General features: G+C 44.6%; 1 protein-coding gene across 8 annotated transcripts in view; it reads right to left on the bottom strand.

The window, feature by feature from the left end:
• Positions 1-15,935, bottom strand: part of LARGE1 (LARGE xylosyl- and glucuronyltransferase 1) — a 513,801-nt gene that overhangs the window by 64,340 nt on the left and 433,526 nt on the right. For all 8 annotated transcript variants that reach the window (XM_064590661.1, XM_064590660.1, XM_054506843.2 and 5 more), the window contains 2 exons: positions 12,711-12,823; positions 10,773-10,898 (listed from right to left, as the gene is read on the bottom strand). In XM_064590661.1, coding sequence (XP_064446731.1) covers positions 10,773-10,898; positions 12,711-12,823 — 239 coding nt within the window. The remainder of the gene's footprint in view (positions 1-10,772; positions 10,899-12,710; positions 12,824-15,935) is intronic.

Genomic DNA, 15,935 nt, shown 5'->3' with positions numbered 1-15,935 from the left:
ATAGTGAAATGTGCCCAAAGCCTGCAGATAAGTGAAGCACAATCCTCCAATGTGGGTTTGTTGGTTCACCATTATCATGTAGGATGTTAATATCAGGGGAAACAGACACTAAATGTGGGGGAGGGGCGGGTACGGGACTCAGCACTACTTTTATAACCTTTTCTGTAAATCCAAAAATCCTTCCAAAGAAAAGTATTGAAAATAAAAAAGAGTCCTACAAAGCAACAACTGATTGTGAACACCAGTCAGACAAGACAAGTCAGAACACCATGTAGACTTCAGGTCCCTATGTGACCAGCAGGAAAATAGTGGAGCTGATGCTTCTCTTTCCAATAGGAGCCTCTCCTTAGCCACTACGTTCAAGTACAGAAATGCCTACCTAATTAGATCTGACAGGAAGCTGGAAAAAAAAAAAAATTCAAATATGGATTTACAACCACTATTGATAAGGAAGAGCTTCACCCCAACTGTGTATAATGCCTGAAGATGCTACGTAATGTGCGTACAAGGATGCATGATGAGCAAGACACTTAGAAACAAAGCAACTGGGATAGGAAGACAAGCCTCCATCATTTTTTGATGATGTTTAAAGTCTTGTGAAAATCCATGTAGAACTTTACCACCAACCCCCACGAAAAGAGTTTAGCAGTCCCTTTGGCGATTTCACACGTAAAATGAAAGATAACAAAATCCAGGAAGGAAAACACTTATTTTCCCTGCCCTGGCAAAAATGGCCGAAAAAATATACAACACAATACAGTAATAAATCAAATAAATTCCGTTGTCAGCAAATATACTGAGAACAGTCACAAAAAAATAAAATCTGCAGGCCTTAAGATCCTAGGTATGAGAACAAATTACATGGGAGATTTGCTACAGAGTTAAATCAAAGCACAGAGGATCCTGATCCTGATGTGTGTCAGCTTATGCTATCTGCAAGATTCTGTTTAGATAATGAAATACCCAAAGAACAACTTTTCGGCAAGCATTCAAGGGAAGATGTGTGGGACAAGTTATAATCTGAACGGTAAATTCCTCCTTCAATGATGACAGTGGTTTTATGGAAAGTGCACGTGGGAAAGGTAGAGTAGCTTTAACTGGAGTAACGGAAGGATTCTGAGTGAGGTCACACGGTGATACTGAATTCCTTTACTGCATTGCTGAAGGCAAGCCTGCCACGAAGCACTTGAAGCCAGAGTGCTACTTTCATAAAGTAACTTTGGTTACTTTCATAAAGGCGAGACTGAAACGACCATAGAACTTTTTTTTTTTTTTAAGATTTTATTTATTTATTTGACAGAGAGATAGCGAGAGCAGGAACACAAGCAGGGGGAGTGGGAGAGGGAGAAGCAGGCTTCCCGCCGAGCAGGGAGCCCGATGTGGGACTCGATCCCAGGACCCTGGGATCACGACCTGAGCCGAAGGCAGACGCTCAACGACTGAGCCGCCCAGGCGCCCCGGCCGTAGAACTTTTTATAACACTTTCGAATGACACAAGGAATGACCACGGAGATCTTCTGTACAAGATAAAGCTTTGCTAGTTACCTCATGACAAAAGCCTTATAAGAGATGGCATACCTAAAGATGATTTATGCATTTGTTTTTATGAAAAAAATGGTGATCAGTGGTATGTTGATTTTTTGGAAAAAAAAAAAAAATATGCACCTGTAATCTGACCCCTCAATGTCGAGGTAATGAATGGGGTGGTCACTACTTTCAGAAAGAACCTGTGATATGGATAGAGCTTTTAGAAAACAGATGTTTGAAATTGTTTCCATCGTTATGGGATTTTGAGGTAAAAAGCGCCATGCTACCTGCTGAAACCCTCACTTCTACCTATTTAGAAACGTCAGTGGTTTGATGTGCGTAGCCAGCAAATACTGCTTAATTGGTGCTTCCCTCTCTCAAAATCCTTTTCGTAATAAAGCCCAGATTTAGGGAAGTGCTTCCTATAGTGGGCTTTTAAGGAACCATTCCCACAGGGTTTTCCAGGGTCAAAACGGTCTGTTTTGTGTGTTGAAATGGAAATGCTGGGGATCAACCAAACCCATCAGGATTCCTGGGTGCAGGACCTCATAATATGCGATTTTGTATATACGGTACACAGAACTCCCCCTCTGCACCCCTCCCCAGCTCCCCTCTGTTTGAAGAAATCCCATTAACAGTTCTTAGAAATGTTTGGGTACACACTCCCCAAAGTGCTATTGTAGGGCAGATTTTCCAGAGGCATGACCTTGCTTCTAGGAATTTTGTTGACGTTTTCAGGAATAATGGCATCTGAACTTCATCAGCTATGTATAACAAAGCCAATGATGGATGCCTTAAATCACTAATACCCAATGGAGTTAAGTTCTGAACATCGACTTAGCAAAGAATGGGTGAGTGTCGAAGGAAGCCAAAAGATCGAACACTTAAATTATCCAAAGTCCCCTGCGCTGAGCATGCCATTCCCCAGCACACTATTAGGGCACAAGATGATGGGCCACAGACCCACACTTAACCTCAGGCAATCCCTGCCCCTCTTCAGGTCCCTATGTCCTCTCTGTGAAATGAGTGCATTGGAATGGATAAGGAAGAAGAGCCCTTGTTTACATGTTTTGCCCACCAGCTGATTGAAAGCTACTGAGAGAGCGGGAACATCACTAATTATGAATTACTGGCAATAAGGATACGAGGCTTACTCCAGGTCTCCCAGCCCGGTACAAACTGCTTGACCCATCACCCCTTCTAATCTTTACATCTCCTTAGCGTGCTGATTACTTCTCACACCAGGACACTGGTGAAGGGAAATGAAGGAACCCAGTGACAGCCCCCCAGCCTGGCCCTCAGTGGGTGCTCTGCTGGGTCTGCTGGGTGCGTGAGCGACTCCGAGGCACAAGCCACTGAGGGACAGTCCCAGGCGCCAGGCTACTTGAACAGAGGCCGGCCGCCTCAGATTTAACCCCGGGACCCCTCAAGTGTACTCGCCGTAGTGCTGCCCAGAGACGAGAAAGCACTGGAGCCCTTGGGACTTGAGTCTTGGGATGGAATTAACCAGGCACTGGCCTCAAGGAAAGGGAGGTCTGGCTGGGAGGGGGGTGATTGTAGATTTTAGATCTTCTCCCCCAAAGCAACTGTTTTTGCTTCCTGATCCATCCTAATCCTCCCAAATGAACCTTACTGTTCATCATTTTTGTTACCCTCTCTCTGGTTTCCCCAGCCTCATTTTTCACAGTAGTCTGCTTGGCTACGGCATGCTCGATATGCTAATGCAAGGCGGCCCCTCATCTTCCTCAAAAGATGTGAAAACTGACACCTCTCTAAGTATTATAAAATGTTTTAAAACTTGACTTACGTGCGACTCCTCTTATGCAAATGGTACAGATTGCCTCTAGGAACATATATCATTTCTCCATATGGATGGCACGTTTTTCTCTTCTTTAGGATTTTTCTCTTAAGCATACTCAGCTCCCAATTTATGAATGGGTGGCAGTCAAAAATCCAGCCTCTTAGTCTGTTGCTTAAAATTCAAATATTCTGGGCGCCTGGGTGGCTCAGTCGTTAAGCGTCTGCCTTCGGCTCCGGTCATGATCCCAGGGTCCTGGGATCGAGCCCCACGTCAGGCTCCCTGCTCGGCGGGAAGCCTGCTTCTCCCTCTCCCACTCTCCCTGCTTGTGTTCCCTCTCTCTCTGTCAAATAAATAAAATCTTAAAAAAAAAAAAAATTCAAATGTTCTTTCAAGGAGACAATGTTAAGAGTCTCTGTTCTGGGGTTAGTCCTCCAAAAGCCATTTAATACAAAGAGGGCTCACATCCTATAGAAGCATTACGTCATGTAAAATGTTTTCCTGGGAAAATATATTAAGGTGGGAACTCAGCCTTGTGTCAGAGGAAAGAGCTCTGGAGATAGGGTCAGGCTGATGTGAGTTCAAACCTCAGCTCTGTCCTGTTCTGTTGTGTGATTCTGGGTAAGCAAGTTAGTGACTTAATCCATAAGATCCTTAGTTTTCAGATGTATAGAACAGATTCATATTCACCCCGGGAGACTTCTGTAAGGACTGAATGATACCGCGCTTGGCACGCACGCCATTTCCACCCAATCCACCTGATAACGCCATGTCATCCTTTGAGGTCCCGGCCACAGCTTGCTTCCTGTCCATCCCTGAAAGGGATCAGTGCATTCTGGGCAGATGTTTCTGGAGCACTGGCGTGGTCCTTGCTGCCTGCCACCCGGTTCACTGTTCCTAACTTGCTCCTCCCCATTCTCCAGGGGGCATATACAAGGAAGGAGGGGTGGTTTTAATAGGACGGCAAGAGTGCTTGGGGGCTGAGGAATGATGTCAGGCAGAAGGTGAGGAAGGAAGAGACTTGATACCAAGACTGGGCTTGGGCCTCCTACAGGATCTCCCAAGACAGACTGCATCACACCCTCCTCAGACAGGGGCGTCTGGCTCTCTTAGGCCCCTTTACTGCCTTTCATCGCAACACTCAGCAGGCTGTCTGGGAATTCTCTGCTTAATGGTTGCTTCTCGCTAGACTGTGACCTTCCTGAGGGCAGGGACCATGGCTTAGCCCCCGGGGCTCTATGAGCTCATACAGACCCAAGGACTAGACCCTCTGCTTGCCACTTCCTGACCATCACCCACTGTTTCCGGCCAGGGCTTCCTTCTCTAAAAGCCTACTGGAGACTCAAGGACTAGAACACCGTTTCCTAGCTTCTCTCCCATTCTCCCTTCTCCAAGCCGGCACACAGCCCTTTGCTTGTCTCCGAAGAGTTTGTGCTCTTGGTGAAAGAATAAAAAGAAGCTCCTTTGGGTCCTTCTCTTTTTATTTAAGATTCAGCCAGCGAAGGCTGAGTCATCAAGCTTTAGGACTGAAAGATAAAAAATGAAGATCTTTGAAACACAAAGACTGACGTAAAGTCAAGTATGTTTCTATGGAGCACTCAAGGGGCCTGGTGGAGAACAGAGCCAAAAATCATGGCCTCCATTTTATCAAGAATGTAACTGAGACTGGGAGAAGGTGAGTGGTTTACACAAGTCCTTCAGCTGGTAAGAGCTAGAACTGTCATTAGAATTTACGGGATTGCTTGGTTCCAAAAGCCTATATGCTTCTTTCCCCTCCTTAATGAAATCATTTCCCCCCTCAGTTGTTCTCTTAACCAATCTCTACTTAGCATAAAGTTCTCTGCTGACACCCAGGACAGGCTGGATGCCCAAGGCTAGTAAGCAGGTCTCTGGTAGGATGTGGGAGGATGTCTGCTCCTACAGATTGAGATTTATGCTCACCAAGAGTGAGTTGTGTGTTACCACATGTGTTTCTATGCTGCTGTAATTGGAAATGTAATCAAATATTCTTTGAATTAGGTGAATGCAAAAAGAGAGTTGCTATTTTCATAGAAGGCAAGCCAAAGCTTTGGAACAACTCAATAAAAAGAAGTCCCTTAAAAAAATGGCTCTCAGTTTAGATATGGGTGAGAGACTATCAAGGAATGGGGAAATGGAAAATACAGGACTGTCCTCTATCTGCTTTGTAAAAATCCTTAAATTCTTGCTCACCCTTCAAGGAAAGGAATTGGGAGAACCACAGAAGATGGATAAGGAGAGGTGTCTATGCAGGATAATACAGAACAATCAGCAGAGAAAATAAAACAAAAAACAAAAAACAAAAAAGCTGGCCTTGGTTGAACAGACGAGCAAATCAAGGTTAACCTATTTTTAGGATTCTTGGCTGAACAGACATTTTCAATCAGCTGACCCAGCGCAGGGGCCCTGTGTGACCCACAGGTGGGCTTCTTAGCTTGGCTACCCTGTGGAGCATGAGTGTGAGCTGATGGAGAGCAGGGTTCAGAGTATATCTGCGTTCTTCCCAGGAAGGAACAGAGGAACCAGCAAATAGGAGGTCTTCCATAACTGTTGAATACAATGGAGGACATAAAGGATGGGAGGAGGAAGAAGAAAGAATGATAAGAAAGAAAATGAGGGGGGCACCTGGGTGGCTCAGTTGGTTAAGCGACTTCCTTCGGCTCAGGTCATGATCCTGGAGTCCCAAGATTGAGTCCCGCATCGGGCTCCCTGCTCGGCAGGGAGTCTGCTTCTCCCTCTGACCCTCCTCCCTCTCATGCTCTCTGTCTCTCATTCTCTCTCTCTCAAATAAATAAATAAAAATCTTTAAAAAAAAAAAAAAGAAAGAAAATGAGGAACATTCACTTTTACCTGGAATGTGAGGCCCAGGTTGGCCTGGAGGGACCTACAGATATGCTGTGTTACTAAACCAGGCCCTCAGGCTCCATGGCAATGTCCAGACCCCAATATGACCCAAAGGGTGGAACTTGGGCCTGCCAGTCTCTCTCCTTCCACCCTGAACCCTTTCCCCACTTTTATACATTGGCCATATTTCAGGGTTCTGTCTAAGATTTTGTTAGATAAGATATTAGTGGGTAAAATGACTTCCAGATTCTTTTTCAGGTTTATCTAGAAAGATAGGAGTTCACTTGATTTGACTCTGTCTTCCTGGTTTTGCTATTTGAAAGTCCTCTACTTAAACACAGAATGGGCTGCGAAAAAGAGTTCACAAGTTATTCTGTTTGATAGGTTCAAAGCGACAATAATTAAGCAATCACTGAGCAATGTCAAAGTGACGTAGCCACCTGCCACATCAGCATCTCAGCTCTATGTGACCGGTGACTTTGTCCGTTTTGTTTCCCATTGCATCCACAGGGCCCGCAACAGTGCCTGGCATATAGGAACCACTCAGTAAATGCACGAACGCACTGATATGTCTGTGATGGGCAGATGTGACATACTTTCACTTGGACAGTTAGCTAGCTTTGTTGGTGTTTATAAACTGTCTAAGTTGAAAGTTCACAGATGAAATCTCCTCTATTTTATGGTGCCTTGCCTTTTCACATATCATATATCTGTATCGTTTCACTAGTTTGACATGTATCATTTTTATTTTCATTCAGTTCTAAGCAGGTCTCAGTTTCAATTATGATTTGTTTGGAATCATGAGTAATTTAGAAGTATGCTCTCAATTTTAATCAAATATATATTTTAAGATTTTATTTATTTGACACACACACACACACACAGAGTGCACAAGCAGGGGGCAGTGGGAGAGGGAGAAGCAGGCTCCCCACCAAGCAGGGAGCCCGACGCGAGACTCGATCCCAGGACCCTGGGATCATGCCCTGAGCTGAAGGTAGACACTTAACCAACTGAGCCACCCAGGCGCCCCTTAATCAAATATATTTTTTAAAAGTCTTATTACTGCTTATTTAATTATACTGTGTTCAGAGATATATATATAATATATATATATAATTATATATATATATAATTCTTTGAAACATACCGAGATTTACTTTATGGTCCAAAACATGGCTACTTATGATAAATGTCTCATGTGAGCTTGAGAAGGATGTATATTCTCTGTTAGGTACAAGGTTCTTTAATTGCCCAATAAATCAGGATTTTTAACTGTGTAGCTCAAATCTTCCATATTTTTAATCCACTTTCTTATGGATACCTTTTAATAGTTCTGGAAAATTCCCATTCACTATAAAGATGCTTCACTTCCAATTTTCTCTATTATCCCCTTCTGACAGTCTAATTAGACACATCCCAATATCTTAACTTCTCTCAGTTTTTCTCGTTTTCCTTGTGTGCTGGGTTTTGGATAATTTCTTCAGCTATCTCTTCTAATTCTCTCTTTAGCTGGGTCTAATTTACTGCTTAATGTATTCATTTAATTTATAATTTCAACAATTATATTTTTCACTTCAAAAAGTACTGTTTGATCTAAACAGGTCTATTCGCCTTTGAGAATCTCTTGTTCCTCCATCCTTTTAATTCTCTTTTATTTCTTACACATAATAAAAAATATTCATGTTTTATATCTGATGAGTCTAATACCTGAAGTCTTTGCGATTTAATTCTACAGTTTCTGCCCTTTCTCATGGTGGCTTATTTCCCCATGTATTTAGGGATTACCAAATGAGAACTCATTTTTCTTGAAACTTCACCTAAAGAATTCATTGAAGTCTTTCTTGTTTTTGAGTATTCTTCTAGATTAGATTTCTGTTTATTTCTGCCAGGTGCCTGGTACATTTTCATGTTTTTTCTATTTCTGTCCCACACATATAAATTTCAGCCCCCCAAATAATATGAGCACAAGCTTGAAATGAGAAATTCTCAGGGGCAACATGTCTCTCTTATTTTACCTAAAGCCAAGGATAAAACATATAACAATGTTTTATTAACATCTCTATCATGTTCTCCTATGGATATTTTTAAACTTGTTATTCACTGAGGATATCGCTTTTCCTGGATCCTGACTTTTGGCAAGCATCTTTTGTCTTTCTTGGGGTTGGGACCCAAATTCCCACTCATAGTCTTTTAATAGAATTGTTATACACATGGTTTGCATGACTTGGATTTAGACCTAATGTCCCAGTGTCACTAAAAACAGCATTCCTTTGTTTGAATTATATAGTAAATTATATAGTTTTTTAGTAAATTATTTTTAGGCCAGGCCTCTAGCTCCTAAGGATCAGCAAATAGCCAGCAAATGTCAGATCCAGTTGCTTTTTCTTATCCTTCTAGATCCATACTTTATCATCATTTCTGGTCTCTGCTTACTTCATTTACTTTATGGACTGATCGACTATGCTTTCAAATCCTTAAAACAAATTTTTATCCAGTACTTTTTGGTGTTCTATACAGGGTTGATTTTATTTTCCGCACCTTTAAACTTTTAGTTCATGACAGTCTTGGAAATATTCCTGAGTATATCATATATTTTCCTCATGTCTAAGAAATACGCGACATAGCGAAGGAGCTGCATAAAAGTTGATTGAAAGAATGAATGATGGAGGTACTTCTGTTTTAAACACTTTCTAATATTTTGTAATGCAGTAAAACAAAACAAAACAAAAAAAAGTTCGTTCTTTTTGACTATGTGATTTCACTCCTGGAAAGCTGTGCATTTTAGACTGTTCATTACAACACAGTTTATATTTGTGAAAATTTGACAACAACTAAAGTAACAAGAATGGCTCGGTAACAGAAGAGTACAAAATTCTATGTGTGTTATGACTATAAATAACAGGCAACACACATATGTGGACATGGCCAGAAGCTACTTGGAAAAGATGGATTTATTCGGAAAGCAAGGTTTGGGTTCCTTTTTCCTTTTAAAACTTTCAAATGATTGTTATTGCATGGGCTTATGGGCAATGGCTATACATTTTAAATGACATCAACTCCCTATGGTTGCACGTGTCTACTTCCTGTGTGATATAGCCAGAGAGGGAAACACACTTGCTGTCCGACAGGCCTGGGTTCAAGTCCTTCTTCTGTCACTTTCCAGCTGAGGTCAGTTCCTCACTTCTCCCATTGTAGGTAGGAAATTCTGACACACCCTTTAATTCTGGGCTCAGCCAACAGGATATTAGCAGCAAGGACTCAAGCTTTCCTTGCAAGCACTAAAAATTCTTCTCCCACCTCTGCTTTGCCATGAGAACGAGCCGGACTGGCCTGCTCAGGGGACATGGGAAACACCGGAGGAGGGCCAAGATGTCCTAGCCACCAGCCATCGGATCCAAAGCTGACCACAGACACTTGGTCAAGCCAGTGAAAATCAGATGGCCGGCCGGTCCACCTGCAGACTCCTCAGCTAAATAAATGGTTGTTGATTTAAGCCACTGTTAGAACAGCTTGTTCTGCAACATTAACTATGGCAGCAGATAACTTGTACATGCTGTCTTCTTCACTGTGGGGGGTGGGGCCCAAAGGCTCCCCATCCAGGCCATCAAATGTGGGGTCTCCCGATCGGAGGGGGGGTGGGGCGGCAGCTAGGGACGCAGGCAGTGAAAGGACTCACCCGAGGCGGAACAAAGGAGATAGTTTACTGAATACACGGCAAGGGAGTGGCGGGCAGGACGCAGAACAGAGGCTGTGCTGTCTGCCAGGAGGCAGTGGTGGGGGCTCTAGTTAAGGGGGAAGGTGAGGAGGTACAGGGAGTTCTGGAATTTTCCTTCTTTGGTACCTGTGTCCGGGTGTCAGGAACCCATTGGTCAGCTAGGGCTTACAGATATTTTGAGGTGGGTCACCTAATGGGCCTGCTTGTATTCAGCCAGGGGGGTCACTGTGGGCCCTTCTACCTTCTTCGGGTTTCCATGGTTCAAGCTGGCTGCTTCTGGCCCCTACCGCTATCTCTGGTACCTAGAGACCGATGACGAAGGCTTTTCTGTCACTGTCACTGCTGCGTGAGGTGGAATGAGACATCTGGTGCCTCCCCACACTCTCCACCATGGCCACCACGGCACCTGGCAGGCGTGTTGACCCTCCTTCCCTCACCTGGGTCTCTCCTCTGGCTGCGAACAACTTGAACATAGGAAGGAAGTTATTCTATCTATGACACCTGGCACAGGGTAGTCCCTCAATAAATGTTTTTGTTTGAATTAAATGACTGGATTTGGGGAGCTGATATGAACCAAAACAGCCGGCAGCAGGTGGCAAGAAGAATCACCAGGCAAGCTGGTTCTTAGGCAGGGAGGGAGGCCTTATGTTTTCCAGAAAGCAAACAAGAGGGGGAAAAAAAACAAAGGAGAAAAGCACATTCTTTCTGCTCTTCTACAACCTTATCTCTCTCACCACACTGCACACAAAGCTCAGAACCATTCATCCCCCTGAAGAGCCCTCCCTAGCCGGCCCCCTGTGCCACGGCGGGACATGCCTCTCCCCCTCCGCGGGGCTGCCCCACACCCACCGCAGCCTGGCCTTCCTCTACCTTCAGATCAGACACGTCCCTGTAGCATTGCTCAGAGCGGGTGTGGTCCGACAGCTGCACGTTCCAGAAGCAGGGGAGCTGATACACGAGGAAGGGGTTCTGTTTGATGACGGCATTGAAAATATCCTGGGAGAGAAAAGCCAGACACGGTCAAAACAGCTGGGTTTCACCTATGATGCCAACTCTCGAGGCACAGAGCTCTTCCTGGGCAAGGGCCTCCCTCGAGCCCCCTGCTTGCGACACAGGCTGGCTTGCACTGCGGGGCATTCCCATCTCCAGAACCAAGCAGTTGTGTTTGGACAGAGATGGGAGAACGTCCCACGCTGACTTGACGCTCATGGGCTCTACTGGTCCCCAGAAGGCGCCATCAGGGAAGCGGATGTGGGAGCAGACAGGGAGTGTCTTTCCCACCTGAGCTGGCAGATGTTAAATGAAGTCACTTTTCTGCCTCTCTTCCCACCTCATCGAGGCGTCATCCATCCCAAGCCTCCAGGAGAGGAAACTGCATGATGACAAGTGGCTCCACTCATTCAGGGGCTGAGACAAATTACAGCGCTGTTTCAGCAGCGCTTCCTGGGGCTTTTGGCGGACTCGATGATGGATGCGCCTTGTTTTCCTGCAGGCCACGGTGCCCACTCGGCCATGCGCACTCACCACCTCCAAATCCGACTGTGACTTTTCTAGGGAGGCTTCCCTTCTTTCGGGCTTTTCTCCAAGCTTTTGCTGCACCAGGCCATACTTATTAACTAGCTGCTGACAGGTGGTGCCGGGAGGTGAATTATGTGCCTTCACAGGAGGAGATGCCCGGATAAAGTATCCTCCTTGGACACAGACATGCAATTGCTAGCTTTTGGGGACACACTTGAGTCATTGTGACCTGACTTAAAAAATGATGATGGAGGACAATTTTCCCTTCAGGTTTAAAACAGCTATCTGGGTAATTTTTAACTCATTCATTATACCAGATCTCATGTTTGAAAAAAGGAAATTAGTTTCTGGCTGCTTGGGAAATACTGAATAATAACCATGCTTAAAAAAAAATTGCAAAGTAACCCTATAGAGTTTCTTGCTTCCTCTGTATTAGAAAACTTGGCAAAAACACAATGAATCAGACCACTGAACTTGGAGCAAAAACATATGGGAGTGGGCTTGCTTTTTGGGTGAACAGGAAAGGAGAAAAATGCAGAGGACCCAGAGAAGTCTTGTCTCCATTTCAACACGGCCAGCTATACCACAGGGAGCTCAAAGTCTAAAAGTGTGACCCTGGTAGAGCCAAGGTCAAAGGCTCGGGCACCTGCACTTCCCAGCAAAAAATGAGACATGGGATTTTGATGAATTTATGTTAATGGCTTTGGTGGAGTGCATAGGCTTTTTCAGATTGCCTGGATTAGAAGCCGGTTATTCCAGCCAGGCAGTTTGTCCCTTCTATTTAAATGCATTTCCCTTGAGGATAAGGTCATGGCACAGGTTCTCAAGAAAAGGTGCTGCTCTAAAAGTGAGAAAAGCAAACTGAAATCCTGTCTGGGAAATAGGCTGTGGTTTTCTGGGGTCACAAGGAGCAGGACCTACGCACCCCATACCCAGATGGAGACAGCGACCTCCCATTAGCACATCGGATTGTCATTTTCTTATCGGTCTGCTTCAATAAACTATGAGCTCTCTGAGGCCAAGGACTGCATCTTTCATTCATCTCTGCAATCCTAGTTCTGAACATCGTCCCTGGCACACAGTGTGGGCAGTGAAAGGCTGCTGAACGCACAGATGAATTCACAACCAAGTTCCACTGTTGTCTCAGACAGGCAAGCCTAAGGCAGATCGATCCCAGAGCACAGTCACACAGTCAGTGGAAAAATCATCCAGACCCATATACTTCCAGGCTTCTTTGAGAAACAGTGCAAGGGTACTCAGGAATAACTACCGTCTAGCCTGGCTACTCACCTGGTCAGCTAAGGAGGTGGAAAGCATGCCCATCAGCTCCCTCTCTGCAGTCAGCCTCCACATCTGCTCCCATTTCATCTTCCGTAGTTTATCCAGAAGCAGCAGGATCACTCCTGGGTAACAGCAGAGGAGGGAGGAGGGAAAAGCAACAGTGAGACGCAGAGCCAGGCACACACCTGTCCACGGTTTGGAGACAAACACACATGGGTTCCATCCCAGGCTCTGCCAGGGACACATTCTCTCTGAAACGTCCTCACTGTATGGGGAATGTTACAACAGCTTCAAAGGCTGTTGCGAACACTACACGAGATGGGCAAACAGCCTAGCACTTTCTGGAGATAGGATGGTGGGGATGGTTGTGCAACCTCGTGAACGTACTTAATGCTTCCAAACTGTACACTTAAAGATGGTTAAAAGGTTACCCCAAAGATACAAATGTAGGGATCCGAAGGGGTACGTGCACCCCGATGTTTATAGCAGCAATGTCCACAATAGCCAAACTGTGGAAAGAGCCAAGATGTCCATCGACAGATGAATGGATAAAGAGGATGTGGTGTATATATACAATGGAATATTATGCAGCCATCAAAAGAATGAGATCTTGCCATTTGCAACGACGTGGATGGAACTGGAGGGTGTTATGCTGAGCGAAATAAGTCAATCAGAGAAAGACATGTATCATATGACCTCACTGATATGAGGAATTCTTAATCTCAGGAAACAAACTGAGGGTTGCTGGAGTGGGGGTGGGGTGGGAGGGATGCGGTGGCTGGGAGATAGACATTGGGGAGGGTATGTGCTATGGTGAGCGCTGCGAATTGTGCAAGACTGTTGGATCACAGATCTGTACCTCTGAAACAAATAATGCAATATATGTTAAGAAAAAAAAAGAAGAAGAAGGTAGCAGGAGGGGAAGAATGAAGGGGGGGAATCAGAGGGAGAGATGAACCATGAGAGACGATGGACTCTGAAAAACAGACTGAGGGTTCTAGAGGGGAGGGGGGGGTGGGAGGATGGGTTAGCCTGGTGATGGGTACTGGGGAGGGCACATTCTGCATGGAGCACTGGGTGTTATACGCAAACAATGAATCATGGAACACTACATCAAAAACTAATGATGTAATGTATGGTGATTAACATAACAATAAAATGTTTTTTAAAAAAAGATGGTTAAAAAGGTACATTTATGCCATGCATATTTTACCACACTCATTTTTAAAAGAGCCTAATATTGCACCTGATATGTACTACATTCCCTATAAGCATTAGGTTCTTCCCTGTTTTTTTTTTTTCCCCCAGAAATATGACAACCAACCAGGTTTAGCTGATGGAAGGTGTTTGCACAATCTGCGCCGTTTATCTTTATAGATAAAAAGCGGCTCCCCTGCAATTTTATTCTAGGTAAGTCTGGCCAATTGGCTTTGCATTTATTGACAAGAAGTAGGAGCTTGATGCAGTGTCCCTGATTTCCAAGGTCTTCTCTGGTCCCCACAGCCAACACGGATGTAAACTACAGTGAAGGCAGTGCTGACGCTGGTCTTGAAGATGAGCTCCATTTTTGTTTTGTTTTGTTAGTTTTCATGGGGAGGGACCTGGGTCCATGGGGGACTGTGTAGCGAGAGAAACTGTCACTGTACACCCTTCTGTTATTTTTTTAAAATGTAAAAAAACAAAAAAACCCAAAATTTATTACTCAGGCAAAAATTAACTAGTGAGAGTCTAAAAAGAAAAGCAGATTTTGGCTTTGCTGGATGACTCAGAAGCATGTCCACTCCCAGGTCAGTTGGAGCATGCACAGAATGCCCAGAGCAGGGAACATGAGCAGCCAAGAGAATTTCCCTGCAGGCCACTGCAGTTAATTTGGGGGATGGAATTGTAGCACCCATGGGCCCCCAAATAAATCCTGCTCAGGATGCTTAGTGGAGAAAGTGGAGAAAACTCCAGGAAGCTGACGAATGATCTTAGTTGATACCTAGTACATACGTCGCTAACATTTTCGGAAAGAACCCGATTCCCCAAATCACACATAAATGTCAACTCTGAGACTTTTTTAAACCCAATTCCAGTGGCACATATTTGGAGTAAAAATAAAGTCACCGTCTCATCCAAGGTGTTTGGTCTGGTAAAGCTGAAATAAAAAAATATACATGGTAATGGTAAGCATGGGGTAAAATACACGGATCTGAACTCCTAAGTCAATCGTAAGTCAAAAGGTCAAATTACCTCTTTTGCACGCCTCCTTTGTGGTGTGCTAGGTTTTGCACACGTCTTTTCACTTAACGCTCACAAGATCATTACAGGCTAGATGTCGTCATCCTTATTTTACAGGTGGGGAAACTGAGGGGCTAAGTCAGACACTCGAACAGTTCACAGTATCAGAGAGGCTATAGCAGATTCGAACTCAGATCTGCCTGGTTCCAAAGCCAGTGCATCTTCATCTACACCACACAGACCGGGGCCCCAGCACTGGAGCCCTGTGACTCAGGGCTTGCCCTGTGCAACTCAGAAAGTGGTTATGCCCCCTAGTGGTAGGCTAGCGAAGGTTTGACCACAAGCTCTCCAAGGGAAAAAACTGAGACTTGATTGGTAGCACTTGCTGATTCCCATGGTGGAAATACTCCCAACATGGCTGATTTCAAGCTACCAATGTGATGTCACCGGACACCCAGTTGGGAAGAAATGCGCACAGTCGACAGCCCCCAACCCCCGCCCCCCGAGTCAGTGCAAATTGCTCTAGCACACCACTGAAAGTGTTCATGGAAGCAGTTTTAGAAATAGTGAAATTCACCATAAGCATAGTACTTGCTTCTTTTGGGGAGAAAGAAAAGAAAAATCTACAAAGTTGCAAACCAAGAGAAAACAGAGACAGATTCAAAAAATCGATTCCAGTCACACATGTAAAAGAATGTCCTTAAATCTTACTGCAGAAACTAAATCTAATTAGGTTGGAGAGATGCTCTCATATACAGAGAAAATGGGGAGGGGTGGAAGCCATAAATAGTGATGGAAGATATTAATGCACATTTTGACGTCTCTAGAGGTGTCGCTAGATCTATCAGTCTCAGGGGACTGAACTGAGAATTGATGCTTTTAAATGGTGTTAAGACTTGGCAAGTCCTCTGTGGCCGATGGGATCCCACCCTGTGTGCCAGACTTGTTGAAATAGAGGCGGGTGTCTAGAACAGAAGCCTAAATGCAGAAATGTGGGGTTATTCTCCTGGTTCC

Source organism: Mirounga angustirostris, unplaced genomic scaffold, assembly GCF_029215605.1.
Source record: "Mirounga angustirostris isolate CCGP_5_RB_7025 unplaced genomic scaffold, mMirAng1.0.hap1 SCAF_5, whole genome shotgun sequence".
NCBI classification, from domain to species: Eukaryota; Metazoa; Chordata; class Mammalia; order Carnivora; family Phocidae; genus Mirounga; species Mirounga angustirostris.
This window is presented reverse-complemented; position numbering and strand designations above follow the sequence as displayed.